Source organism: Callospermophilus lateralis, chromosome 6 (genome assembly GCF_048772815.1).
Source record: "Callospermophilus lateralis isolate mCalLat2 chromosome 6, mCalLat2.hap1, whole genome shotgun sequence".
Classification (NCBI taxonomy): Eukaryota; Metazoa; Chordata; class Mammalia; order Rodentia; family Sciuridae; genus Callospermophilus; species Callospermophilus lateralis.
In genome coordinates, this window is record NC_135310.1 from 132,489,608 (window position 1) to 132,503,837 (window position 14,230).

The window sequence follows — 14,230 nt, forward strand, 5'->3', positions numbered from 1 at the left end:
GGGCGGGGGTGAGCAAACGTGTGCTCCTGAAGTAACTGGAGGGGTGGCGGGGTTGGGATGGGGGGATTGTTGCGTTTCCTCAGCGTGGGCGGCTCAAGCTCGGCTCCTGCTGTTGCGCTTTGGTCCGATCCTCCTCTGCCTCCGCCGCCGGCGGCCGGGTGGCGAGCCTATCTAATACAATACCTCAGGGTCGTTCCGCCGGCCCTTTTTGTACAGATCTGAGCCTGGGATGAAGGAGCTGTCCCCGGCAGCTTCGTTGAGCCGGGCGGTACTTTCCGAGTTTGTCTCAAGGCCTCCTGAGGCACTGTGTCCTCGGTTTCGGCGCTTCGCAACGTTTCTGGACACTCTTGGGTTACAGACGCAGGTCCGCTGCATAGAACGCTTTTCTGAGTTTACCTTTCCTTAGAATACATAAATCGAGGGTATAAGAAAGCTTTAAAGAGTAATCTCTCCAGCCTTTTCACTTAATAAATGAAGAATGAAGTGCAGAGTAAGTCCCGGATAAAGTAATATCCTGCAAATGCGCTGCTTTTATGATTTTATGGTTTCCACCAGACATCAGACATTTTAAAATCCTATAAAAACAACTGATCAAGTCCGTTGTGGTGGCTTATGTAATTCCAGCGACTTGGAGGCGGAGGCAAGAGGATCCCAAATCTGTGGCCTGTCTGGGTAATTTAATGAGACCTTGTTTCAAAAAAAGGCAGCTGTGGGGGCAGCCTTCGGTTGTACCAATGGGTAAGGTGACCCTGGGTTCAATCCCTACTGCAACTAAATAAATAAATAAAGCAAGTAATCAAGTATATCCCAACTTAAAAAAAAAATCTGCTTTTTTAAATGTTAGTTTTATTCCTCTTAATTGTCCTTTAAAAAAATGTTTCCTATAAGTCTTACTTCTCCTTTCTTAAAAGTTCTGAAATAACTTGGCAAGTGTCCGGTAGTCTTTCATTTAGTCTATTCCTAAGAATTTTCTATCCAAGCACATGTATTTCCCTGAGTATAAGTAAATTAACCTGGAAGCAGGCTTTCATGAATCATACTTAAATTTTTAGAATTGGCAGTCATTGTGTAGTGTATGTTGTGTTCATAGTGATGGCTTATTCTTCAGGTCCATTCAGGAAGAACTTTTCCAGGAGAGATCTTACTGATAGAGCTTTTGCTCAGCTATAATGTCATCTACTTGGAATATCCAGGCCAAAAAGGACCAGGAAGAACTTCTGGAAGTAAAGATAGAGGACCAGGAGGAGGAAGAGAATATACCTCCAGACAGGATGAGAGCCTTCAAAAGAACAACACTCATAGCAGAGAGGTCTTTCGACAATACTTCAGGCAGTTCTGCTACCAGGAAACATCTGGACCTCGGGAAGCTTTGAGCCGACTCCAGGAGCTTTGCCATCAATGGCTGAGGCCAGAGACTCACACCAAAGAACAGATCCTGGAGCTGCTGGTGCTGGAGCAGTTCCTGACCATCCTACCTGAGGAACTTCAAGCCTGGGTACAGGAGCAGCATCCAGAGAGTGGAGAGGAGGTGGTGAATGTGCTGGAAGATTTAGAGAAAGAGCTAGATGAACCAGGATATCAGGTAAGAAAAAAGATGTGATTTCTGTTTGAGAAAAGGTAAATTGTGCTGGTTGCAGGCAAATACCTGTAAGCCCAGCTATTTGGGAGGCTGAGGCAAGAGGATGACAAATTCAAGCCAAACTGGGCATTATAGCAAGACATGGTCTCAAAATAAAAAAATTAAAAGTTCTGGGGATGTAACTCATGGTATAGCACCTCTGGGTTCAAAAAAAAATGTGTATTCTAGATCAAAGTGAAGTGTGGCATTGTTTCACAAAGCATCTTGACACTTTGGTGCATCAGAAAGGGATATGAATTTCATGGAAAATTGGTTAATGTCATCCTAGTTTATTTATACCTTTCTGCAGAGCGTTTTTGTATTTCTGTGTTCTGTACTTAACTAAAAATTTCTATTTGATGAACATACTGCTCACCTTAGAAACAAGACTTCTAGTATAGAGAGAGTATTAAAGAGTAGAGGGAGAAGCTGTTAGGTAGCAAGGTAGAAAGCAGCCTCTTGAAAGAGGTATTCCATACAAAATAAATAAGAAATGTAGTTTAAGCATGATATATGCAGGTGTGGAATTATCATAGTGAATCCACTGATTTGTACAATTAATGTTATTGAATAATTAAAAAACAAAACTTGTAATAATTAAGAAATTGTCATATGGTTTTGTAAATATAGCCACTGCTCTGATTCTCCATTATAAGATGAAAAGATGGAGAAATAAAAATCACCATGCCTGAAGAATGAGATATAGGCACAGAATGAAAAATTAGGAGAGAAGGGCAAGGTGAGGGATCCTTGTTTCTCTGAGTAGTAAAAAGCCCAATTATGTTGGAAAGGTGAGTTGTGAGTGAAAGAGTTGAGATAATCAAGGATATTGACTATCTGTCTCTAAATTTAGATTTTCTTCTGTAGGACAGAGGATAGGCTCTAAACCTTTTCTCCTTGAGTCTAAGTGAGATTTATTACTAAAAAAAATAATAAAAAAAGAGATAAAAGAGAACCAAATTATTTAGATCCTATTTGTTTTGAGACAAGTTCTCACTAAGTTGCTGAGGCCGGCCTTGAATTTGTAGTCCTTCTGCCTCAGTCTCCAGGGTGGTTGTTTTCTTTTAATGATGATATAAGACTGTGATTCTCAACCAGTGATAATTTTATGCTCCAGAGGGTATTTGGTAATATCTTGGGAAATTTTTGGTTGTCATAACCTGTCACTAAGTTCCTGGGGCTGGCCTTGAAATTGCAATCCTCCTGCCTCAGCCTCGGAAGTAATTGGGCTTACAGGTTGTGGGCACACAGTAGGTAGGGGGCAGGGAATGATGTGTGGGGCATCTTTTTTTTTTATTTATTTTTTATTTATTTTTTTTATTGGTTGTTCAAAATATTACAAAGCTCTTGACATCTCGTATTACATATATTAGATTCAAGTGGATTTTGAACTCCCATTTTTACCCCAAATACAGATTGCAGAATCACATCGGTTACACCTCCACATTTTTACATAATGCCATATTAGTAACTGTTGTATTCTGCTACCTTTCCTATCCTCTGCTATCCCCCCTCCCCTCCCCTCCCCTCCCATCTTCTCTCTCTACCCCATCCACTGTAATTCATTTCCCTCCTTGTTTATTTTCCCCTTCCCCTCAATGTGGGGCATCTTAACACACAGGAAAACCCAGACAACAATGAATTAATTATGAGACCCGCATGTCAATAGAGCAAAAGTTATAAAACCTTAGAATAAAGAGTATGAAATAGATAATAAAACAAGTGTAACTTAGCATTAGGGTATAAAGTAAAGAAGAAAGGAATATGTGGCAGAAAGAGATAAATTTGAAATAGGGTCATGAAAATGTGACTAGAAAGGATGAGGCATGTCTTATGTAAGAATTTAATGGAAATGATGACAGATAAGATTTATAAAGAAGGAAGAGACAATGGACAGCTCTTTACTGAGTAGTCTGTTCTAGGCTCAGCACTAGGGATTTGAAGTTTGAAAGAGTAATGTGATGAATTAAAAGACTAAAAGATCATTCAGCAGGTATTTACTAAATACCTTTTTGTAGTATGTACTGTTTTAGATATTGGGATATAGCAGTGAACAAAGCACAGAAGATTGCTGCTCTTATGTAAATTCTAGTATTACAGAGAAACATGATAAAAATCAATAAAAATGTTAGGTGGTGATAAATTCTTTTAAAAACAATAAAAATAAAGCAGAGAAAAGGAATAGTGAAGGAAATGAGGATTGCTATTTTTAATAAATGGGTTAAGAAAGGTTTTCAGGTAAGTGGACATTTTTATAGCAGACATTTAGTGCATTCAGGTAGTGGAAATAGTACATGGATATGTCTTTTTTTTTTTTTTTTTTTTTTAACTACTGGGGATTGACCCAAGGACATTTAACACTGAATTAAGTCCCTAGTCCTTATTTATTTTGAGACAGGGTTTTGCTAAATTGCTTAGGATCTTGCTAAGTTGCTGAGGCTGGCCTTGAACTTTTGATCCTCCTGCTTCAGCCTCCTGAGATGAATAACAGGCATGAACCACCAAGCCTGGATACATGGATAAGTCTTAAGGTATGCTTGTCATGGTAGAGATAGGCTTTGCTGGGGGATAGTTGAAAAATACTTACAAGGAAATTATATCATGTAGTGACTTGTAGACCATTATAAAGACTGGATTTTATTCAGAGATGGCACATCATTAGAGGGTTTTGAGCAGAAAAGAGATACAATTTGACTTAAATTTTAAAATAATCACTCTGGCTGCTATATGAAGAAAGTTCTGTGGTGGGGGTGGAAAGATATATAGGTCAAAGGTAGAATTACAGAAACAATTTTAGGAGGATAAAGGTATAGTCATAGTCTAGGCAAGAGATATTGGTGAAACGAACTAGGATAGTAGCAGTGGAAGTGATAAGATGTGATTGGATTCTAGATATATTTTTAAAAGTAGACTTTGACAGAATTTGTTTTACTATAGGATTTGGAATGTAAGAGTAAGTTAAGAATTATGCCAGAGATACTGTTGTTGTTTATCTGAAAAGGAAGGATACAGAGATGAACAGAGATTACGAAGGCTGAGAAGTAGATTTGAAGTTAAAGGACAAATCCAGAGTTAATTTCTGGACATGTTAATTTTGAAATTCCTATTAAAATTCAAGTGGAAAAGTTGAGCAAGCAATTGAATAAAACAAGTTGGAATTCAGTGCAGGGGTCTGTGCTAGAAAAACAATTAGAACTTCTCAAAATGTGGGTGGTATATAAAGACATAAGATAAAGCCAGGCATGGTGGTGCATACTATAATCCCAGTGACTTGGAAGACTGACACAGAAGGATCACAAGTTCAAGACCAGTTTCAGCAACTTAGTGAAAGCCTGCCTCAAAATAAAAAATTAAAAGGGCTATCGATGTAGCTCAGTGGTTTAAATTCTGGATTTAATCTCTAGTACCAAAAACTTAAAATAAAAAATAAAAAGGCTGGGGATATAGTTCAGTGGTAGAGCACTTCTGGGTTCAATCCCTAATACTACAAAAAGCAAACAAACACAAAACTCTGAAAGCATTCCTGGGACAGCTAATGAAGACCTACCAAGAGACCCAGGGATAGAAGGCACAGCTCACCATATTGGCCTTCCCCTACTTCCCTTTCTCAAAATTTGAAGTATCAGAATATCTTTTGTTGTACATTTGAGGTAACATTCTGCTAACTCTGGCTCCTATTCTGAAGACAAGTTACAAAATGAAACTAGTACAGGGAAATAGAAGCAGTATAGGTGATTTTTTAAAAATGTAATTAATTTAAGCATTGAAAGGAATGGAGCAGTAATTTGATGACCTGTGGTATGCTAAGATCTTGTACTAAGTGCTTTATATACATGGTGGTGTATAATCTCAGAGAAAGTAAATAATTAGGCCAAGATCACAGAATTAATAAAGTAAGAAACAGAATACTGATTGCAAATCCCTGCTTTTCATAGTACCATGCTAGGGAAAATTATTATTGTGATATTCAAGAGGGAAATGGAATCATGGAGAAATGGGAGCCCCAGAGAGGCTGAAATTGCTAAAGTAGTGTTAATTGGAGGAACAAAGGTTAGAGGGAAGCAGAAAGAGCAAAAGTAGAGATGTGAGTGTTGAAAACAGAAGATATTTTTCTCAAAATAGAAAAGAAAAAGAAATGTATGAGGGTAAAGATAAACATGTAAAGGCTAGTGCTGGGGGCATAGTTCAGTGGTAGAATGCCTGCCTAGAATACACAAGCCCCTGGGTTTAATCCCCAGCAGTGGAGTGGTGGTGGTACTGCAACAGATATGAAAGATAGATGATTTTGAGATAATTGTGATCTTGGATAAATAAAAGACAAGATAATCTTCTTTGAGAGAAATGGAAAGGAACCTCAAAAGGACAAATACCACTGGGAATAGCTTCTATAATTAATATGAAAGAGATTTCTTACATTTCTCCTTCCTTCCCCCACTTTCTTTTATCCCTTTTTCTTCTCCTTTTTCTTCCTCCCCCTTTTTCTTCTCCTTTTTTTCTTTCTTTCTTTTTCTTTTTTGGTGAGGGTTTTGCTATGTTGTCCAGGCTGGCCTCCAAGTGATCCTTCAACCTTAGCCTCTCAAGTAGTTGGGAATACAGGCTCCTACAACTCTACCTGGTACTGCCTTTCTTTTTTAATCATTTCTCCACATTACTCCCTTTATTATTCCCCTTTCCTTTATGTTCCATTTTATTTTCTCCTAAGTTCTGTCTTTTTCCCTCTTTGCTGCCTCTTTCTTCTCTCCTTTGTTTTTTTCTTTTTCTCCCTTCTTTTTTGAGCACAAAAAAGCAGTAAAAGTGGTACGACCAACAATCTTTAGCAGTTAGTAATATGGGAAATTACTCTAGTCTGGAAAGGACAGTTCTGAAGAGGAGGTGATATTTACATTGGCATTGAAGAATGGATATAATTATGGCAAACTGCTATCTGGGAAAAAGGTCATTTCAATTCAATTTTCAGCAAGCTAGGTGCCACTGCTAAGAACAGTATGCTCTTTTATTTTCTGCATTTATCTATATCTCATTTCCTCAGGTTGCAGGAACAGAAGAAGAACCCAGTGTGTCCCTCCAGTCTATGAAAACCCAGTGTGAATCTCCAGAACTTGAAGCTCAAGAGAAGCAAGGTAATAAAGGAAGACCCATTTTGAGAGAAAAGGGAAGGGAGGGTTAACACAGGATATTTGGGCTCTTTTGTATTTAATACTGTTTCTGATCAGAAAATCCCTCCAGGAATCTGATGCTTATGGATAGACTCTCAGCCAGGTTTCTCATTCTTCAATTTTCTTTTCTTTCTTTTTCACTCAATCTTTTTTTTTAGTTGAAGAGGGACAGAATGCCTTTATTTATTTTTTAATTTTTATGTGGTGATAAGGATCGAACCCAGTGCCTCACACATGCTAGGCCAGTGCTTTGCCACTGAGTTACAGCCCCAGCCTGTCACTTAATTTTTTTTAAATAGGTAAAAATAGCTTAAAAACAAAGATATAAAAAAATTATCCACTGCTGTTCAGTTTCCCTAGTCATCTAGTTTCCTCTCCCAACTCTGAAATGAGTTGTCACTGTTATTAGTTTCTTGTTTGCCACAGTCCAGCTGCAGCAAAATAACCGGGGGTGGGGGGGGTGAGGGGGTGACGAACAACTTGTGTACATTGATACAGCAGGAGTGAGAGCCATTTATTGTAGGACAGGAGGGGTATTTATACATTCCACACAGCTTATCTTAATTAACATAAACTAGATACAGCAGTCAACCAATAAGAAATCTCCACACTTAATGGCTCGCTGGCACAAGGACATGGAGATTTACAAGGTCAGCTATCTAAGGTAATACAGAAAGCTAATGAACCTTACGCTGACTTTGTAGATAGGCTAATTCAAACGGCTGCCAAAATATTTGGGGATACGGAACAAGCAATGCCATTAATAAAACAACTGGCTTATGACCAAGCAAATCGTTGCTGCAGAGAGGTTATTAGACCATGGAGACATGAAGATTTAAACACATATATTAAATTATGTAGAGATATTAATGAACAAGGGCAAGTCTTGGCAGCTGCAGTACAACAGGCTTTAGATGCCAGGCCAAAAACATGCTATGATTGTGAACAAACAGGACATTTTAAAAGGAGTTGCCCCATAGGAGGAGGATTTAACAAAACTAGGTATCAAAGAAATAGAATACCGGGTATTTACCCACAATATCGTGGAGAAAGGCATCAGGCTCCATTGCCAAAAAACGGACAGCCAGGCCCAATGCTCCGGGGCCCACAACCACAAATATACGGGGCAGTGGAGGAACCCAGCAACACCATCAGAGTAGTGCCCAGGACACATTGTCCATTAAATCCCTCATCAGACAAACCCGAGGGAGTGCAGGGTTGGACATCTGTGCCTCTGCCAGAGCAGTACTAACTCCAGAGATGGGAGTTCAAATCATTTCTTCAGGAATAAAAGGACCTCTTCCCCAAGGGACAGTAGGCTTATTATTGGGACGTAGTTCATCTACATTAAAAGGACTTGTGATAAGTCCTGGGGTAACTGACCCCGATTATGTAGGTGAAATAAAAATTATAGCTAGTTCTCCAAGAGGTATATCAGTAATTTCACCTGGAGATAGAATAGCACAGTTGTTAATAATACCCAGCCTACATAATAAATTTCCTAGTCATAGTGTAAAAAGAGGTTCCAGGGGATTAGGCTCCACAGGTGTAGATTGGGCTATGTTGTCTTTAAATTTAGATTCTTGCCCAATGTTAAAACTAAATATTCAAGGACACGACTTTAATGGGCTACTGGACACAGGTGCAGACCTTAGCATCATATCTAGTCAGGAATGGCCAAAACATTGGCCATTACAACAAGCCACTCAAATGCTTCGAGGCCTAGGAGTGGCTACTAATCCCCATAGAAGTGCAATGGTATTAGATTGGAAGGATCCTGAAGGTTGTGAGGGAACTATACAACCCTATGTATTGGATCATCTTCCTATAAATTTATGGGGACGAGATGTCCTAGATCAATTAGGTTTGACGTTAACAAATAAATCAATCCTAATGCGCCCACTACTAGGGCTAGACAAGGTTTTAGGAAAGAAAAAAGATTAGGAAAGCGAGGACAAGGTATAGCAGCACCAATTCAAATAGATCAAGGAACAGACAGACATGGGTTGGATTTTCAGAAAGGGCCACTGAGACAATAAAAATTACTTGGAAATCAGAAAGACCAGTGTGGGTTCCTCAGTGGCCCCTGACTAAAGAAAAGATACAAGTAGCCCATGATCTGGTCAAACAACAATTAGCGGAAGGACATATACAACCTTCCATATCTCCCCATAATACTCCCATGCTGTCTAGTGGAAGGACTTCTGAAAGAGGTGACCTTGCTCAAGGACCAGGGCAGTTTAGCATAATAGGAGATTAGGGTGTTCCCCCTTTAGAATAGGGCAGTTTAGCATAATAGGAGATTAGGGTGTTCCCCCTTTAGAATAGGGCATATCCTGCTGCTGAGTTCCTCTTGAGTTCTTAGGGTCAGACAGTATATTTTGGGAGACAGAAGCCCAGGAGTAGTGGATTAGGGCAGAGAGTGGATTTGGGCAGAGAACGTGGATTTCCCCAGAATGTGTTTGTAGACGGCTGGTGTGAGTTCGGGAATAAAGAATTGCTATTTGGATCTACAAGCTGTGTGGAGACTCGTGATTTGTGCCCAGCCAGAGACTGCGGCATCGTTACTTCACAAACTATTCCCTCTGGCAAAATGCCAGGCGCCATCCAGACTTGTTTACAGACTCTAACATTTCCCCCTTTTGTTTAATTTAAATAATGAGGATAGTGGTTTTTACACAAACACCATAAATAATCTGCTACAAGCAGAAGGGGAGGATACAAAATGCTACAATCCCAAGCCAATTGATGGCTCCATGCAAGAAGCCCTTGGAAAAATTATACCAGCAATGACACCATTAGCAAAGATACTGAGTTAAAATTTGTTGTAGATAACAGTTTGTTGTCTCAGTCCAGGTAAAGCATTGTCTCAACAGATTAATTCACAGTACAGGTAAATCACAGTCCAGGTAAGTTCACAGTCTAGGTAAGTTCTGCAGGCAGCTAGCTTGATCCGAAGTCTCAAAGTCCGGTTCTCAGCCAAAGTCTCATCCGGTTTTCAGCAACACTGGAAATTCTTCCATCCTCGTCCTCACTGGCCCTGGGATGAAGACAGGAACTGTGGATGGCTAAAGAAAATTCTGTAGCATTCCAGCAGGCACTAAGAAAACAACCTTCTGAACAATTTAGTACATTATCTCAAGGTTTTTTACATTTGAAATAAGCCTTAATGGTGCTCATTACTCATTAGCTTCCAGGTGTGGGAGAACCATTGTAGTTACTGGCCTTGGAAATGATCAAACTTCAGGGATGTGGGCCATCTTCCGCCTGCAGTGTCCCGGGCAGCCCCAGATGGCCCTGGGGAGAGTCCCAGACTCAAACTTGCACAGGGAGCCAAGAGCCTGCGAGACTGTGCCTCCAGGTCCGGTCTAGATTTGGGCTCTCGCAGTGGTGTCCCGCTCCCCTGGGCAGGGGTGCGGGGAAGAGCCGGCAACTGCCCTTGGAAAACCTTGCTGCGCCATGACCGGCTCGCACACGTGGCAGCCGCCACCCCGATTCACGCACCCTCCGGTAACAAAAAGTATTCAGTAATAGCCTTTTGCTGCAACTTTTTTCCTGATAATCCTTCCTCCTCTGAACTTCTTTCTGACTAGAGTTCCCGGGCTTCCATCAACACATGCCCTAACTATTCTTGGTGCCACTGGGGTGCCTCTTTCCCTTAGTAATTTACTTCTCACCCCTCCATATTTTCATCATAAAGACAATACAACATTTCAAGACAAAACAAGACACAAACATACTGTATCAATCTTCTCCATTTTCTCCAAATGGCCATTTTTCCTCTCGCCCTATCTGCCTAGGGAAGAGCAGATTGCTCCCATCCTATCTATGGAAGGGCAGCTTTTTCCCATCACTTACCCCCTAGTGTCCCGGGGCTCCCTGTAACGGGCCACCATCTGCCACAGTCCGGCTGCAGCAAAATAACGGGGTTGGGGTGGGGTGGCGTGGGGGTGGTGGTGACGAACAACTTGTGTACACTGATACAGCAGGAGTGAAAGCCGTTTATTGTAGGACAGGAGGGGTATTTATACATTCCACACAGCTTATCTTAATTAACATAAACTAGATACAGCAGTCAACCAATAAGAAATCTCCACACTTAATGGCTCGCTGGCATTACTTCACAAACCACTCCCTCTGGCAAAATGCCAGGCGCCATCCAGACTTGTTTACAGACTCTAACACTTGTTTATATTATATATATTTTTCATATTGAAACAAATATTATTTCCTCTCTATATCACTAAGATATTAGACTCCTACATTTTTAATTTTTTTTTTTTTGTACTAGGGATTGAACTCAGGGTTTCTTGCCACTGAGCCACATCCCCAGCCCTATTTTTGTATTTTATTTAGAGGCAGGGTCTCACTGCATTGCTTAGCGCCTTGCCATTGCTGAGGTTGGCTTTGAATTAGCAATACTCCTGTCTCAGCCTCCCAATCCACTGGGATTACAGGTGTGTGCCACCATGCCTGGCATTTTTTTTTTATTATAAGGAAAAAAACACAATTAAATTAGCTAGTCTCCTACTGGCAACATTTGTGTCTAGTGTCTCACAACAGTAAACAGTGCTGCAATGAATAACTATGGGTATATCTGTAGTATAAATTACTATTATGTGGAAACACTATGTCAAAAATTGTAACTATAGGCCTAGGGTTGTAGCTCAGTGGTAGAGTCCTTGACTAGCATGTGTGAGGTATTGGGTTTGATCCTCAGCACCACATAAAAATAAATAAATTAAATAAAGATAGTGTGTCCATCTACAACTAAAAAGAATAAAAATAAAAAAACAAAAACTAACTGCTGCCTTAGCTCATGCCTGTAATCCCAGCGTCTTGGAAGTCTGAGGCAGGAAGATCACAAGTTCAAAGCCAGCCTCAGCAAAAGCGAGGTGCTAAGCAACTCTATGAGACCCTATCTCTAAATAAAAAATAGAGCTGGGGATGTCTCAATGGTTAAGTACCCCTGAGTTCAATCCCAGGTACCCCCCGCCCAAATTGTAACTGTTGTAATTTTGATGGATATTATGAAATTATCCTCCTAAAAGTTTTGTATCAACTTATGCTCCTGACTATATGTGGTTTCCACTTTGTTAGCACAGTATTAAACCAATCTGATTAGTCAAATCTGATAATTGAAAAATTATATCTCAGTATTAAATTTACTTTTCTTTGAAGATGAAGTAGAACATCTTTTCTTATGTTTATGAGTTATTGCATTTTCTTTCTTGGAAACCATCAGTTTTCATTTTGCCTTGTTTTCTAATGGATTATTGATTTCTTTCATACAAATGTGTGGAGTGCTTTATATATTCAACCCTTTCTGTGTGTGTGCATGCATGTGTGTGTGTGGTACCAGAGATTGAACTCAGGGCCTTATGTATGCTAGGCAAGTGCTCCCCCAGTGAGCTACCCCGGCCCCCTTTCTATTTTCTAATGCCATTTTATAGTCATGCACAAACTCTAGGTTCTTGAGTGTTTTTCATATGAATAATTTAATGTTGTCTAATGAAGTTATTGTTTACTATCACTGTTACTATTTACTATCACTATTTCTATCAATATTACTATTTATTATCCTTTTGTAGTTTCAGATATCAAGACTGAAAATGAGTACAGGAATTTAACTACAAAACAAAAAGTTCCTGAAGAAAGGAAACCATGTGGGAATGTGTCTAGCAGATTTGAAAATGATATAAACCAGTCTGCTAAGTGTGGAGAAACTCAAAATTCAGAAGAATCTTCTGGGTGCTCCAGGGAACATAAACAACCTATATGTGATGAAAATGGAGTGAGTTTGACTGAGAACTCAGATCATGCTAAAAAAGAGAACCTGTCCAGGAGAAAAATCTTATGAATGTAATGACTGTGGAAAAACTTTTAATCAGCAGTCATGCCTCATAGAACATAAGAGGATTCAAACTGGTGACAGGCCCTACTAAGTGTGAGGAATGTGGAAAAACCTTTTGTGGGAGAACTGTACTTATTCGACACAAAATAATACACACTGGAGAGAAACCATATAAGTGTAATGAGTGTGGCAGAGCCTTTGGACGGTGGTCAGCTCTTAATCAACATCAGAGACTTCACTCTGGAGAAAAACACTATCACTGTAATGAACGTGGCAAAGCTTTTAGCCAGAAAGCAGGCCTCTTTCACCATCTCAAGAGTCACACAAGAGACAAACCTTATCAGTGTCCTCAGTGTAATAAAAGTTTTAGTCGACGTTCCATACTCATTCAGCATCAAGGAGTTCACACTGGTGCGAAGCCCTATGTGTGCAATGAGTGTGGAAAAGCTTTTGTTTATAACTCATTCCTTGTTTCCCATCAGGAGATCCACCACAAAGAAAAATGCTATCATTGCAAAGAATGTGGGAAATCCTTCAGTCAGAGTGGCCTTATTCAACATCAGAGAATCCACACTGGGGAGAAGCCATACAAGTGTGATGTATGTGAAAAAAGCCTTTATTCAAAGGACAAGTCTTATAGAGCATCAGCGAATTCACACTGGAGAAAGACCCTATAAATGTGATAATGTGGGAAGGCTTTTACTCAAAGATCAGTCCTCACAGAACATCAGAGAATACACACTGGAGAGAGGCCCTATAAGTGTGATGAATGTGGGAATAAATCACCAGCCTCATTCAACATCAGAGAATCCACACTGGGGAGAAACCCTACCAATGTGATGAGTGTGGCAAATCCTTCAGGCAGAGGTCAGATCTTAGTAAACACCAGAGAATCCATAATAGAGGTGGTTTCTGTAAATGTAAAGAGTGTGGGGAATCATTCAGTCAGAACTCAGCTCTTACACAACATCAGACTATCCATAAAAGAGGAAAATCTGTTTCTGTGTGATGGCTGCAGAGAAGCCATCTCACAAAGTGCAGGCTGGTGAGAAATACCAGCTTTTGTAATGATTTGGGGCAAAACTTCAATTACTGTTGGTATAAGAAAACCTCTGATATTTAATGAGAACCCACTGTGTGCTGCTCTTTATATTAGGAACTATGAAGAACAAGAAGCACAACAGCAGATTCCTTTTTTTTTTTTCTGAAAGTTTACAACACAGTTTGGGATATATAAAACCCACATAATTGAATTAAATGAGACTACAGAGTCATAGATTTCATGCTCAACATGGTTTAGAGTTAAAGTAGTACTTGGTAAGTGCTCTAAATAATGAAGGACAGATTACTTCTGCCTAGAGTATTCAGGAAAGAATTTATTGAAAATGAGGGTTTAGTGGGCAGATAAGGAAGGCAAAAGGGAGAAAATATTTAGGCAAAACAGATAAAAGCAGAGGTAAATGTGCATGTGGTTTGGAAGCATCAATGATGAGACTAGCCAATCTAAGAGAGTTCATTAAACTTGGGCAGTTGATGGCATTAAATTGGAAACAACTTGGGAATAGACTGGCAGGGCTAAAATATCAATAATTTCATACAATA

At 39.8% G+C, this 14,230-nt stretch overlaps 1 protein-coding gene across 1 annotated transcript; it reads left to right on the forward strand.

Annotated features, from left to right (window-relative positions):
- Positions 1-345: 345 nt before the first annotated feature.
- Positions 346-13,637, forward strand: Zscan12 (zinc finger and SCAN domain containing 12). The gene is given in 10 exon segments (XM_076859595.1): positions 346-364; positions 1,109-1,241; positions 1,244-1,582; positions 6,648-6,738; positions 12,366-12,600; positions 12,602-12,716; positions 12,718-13,236; positions 13,238-13,310; positions 13,313-13,405; positions 13,408-13,637. Coding segments are annotated over 9 exon segments (1,767 nt in total). The 5' UTR covers positions 346-364; positions 1,109-1,169.
- Positions 13,638-14,230: the final 593 nt, after the last annotated feature.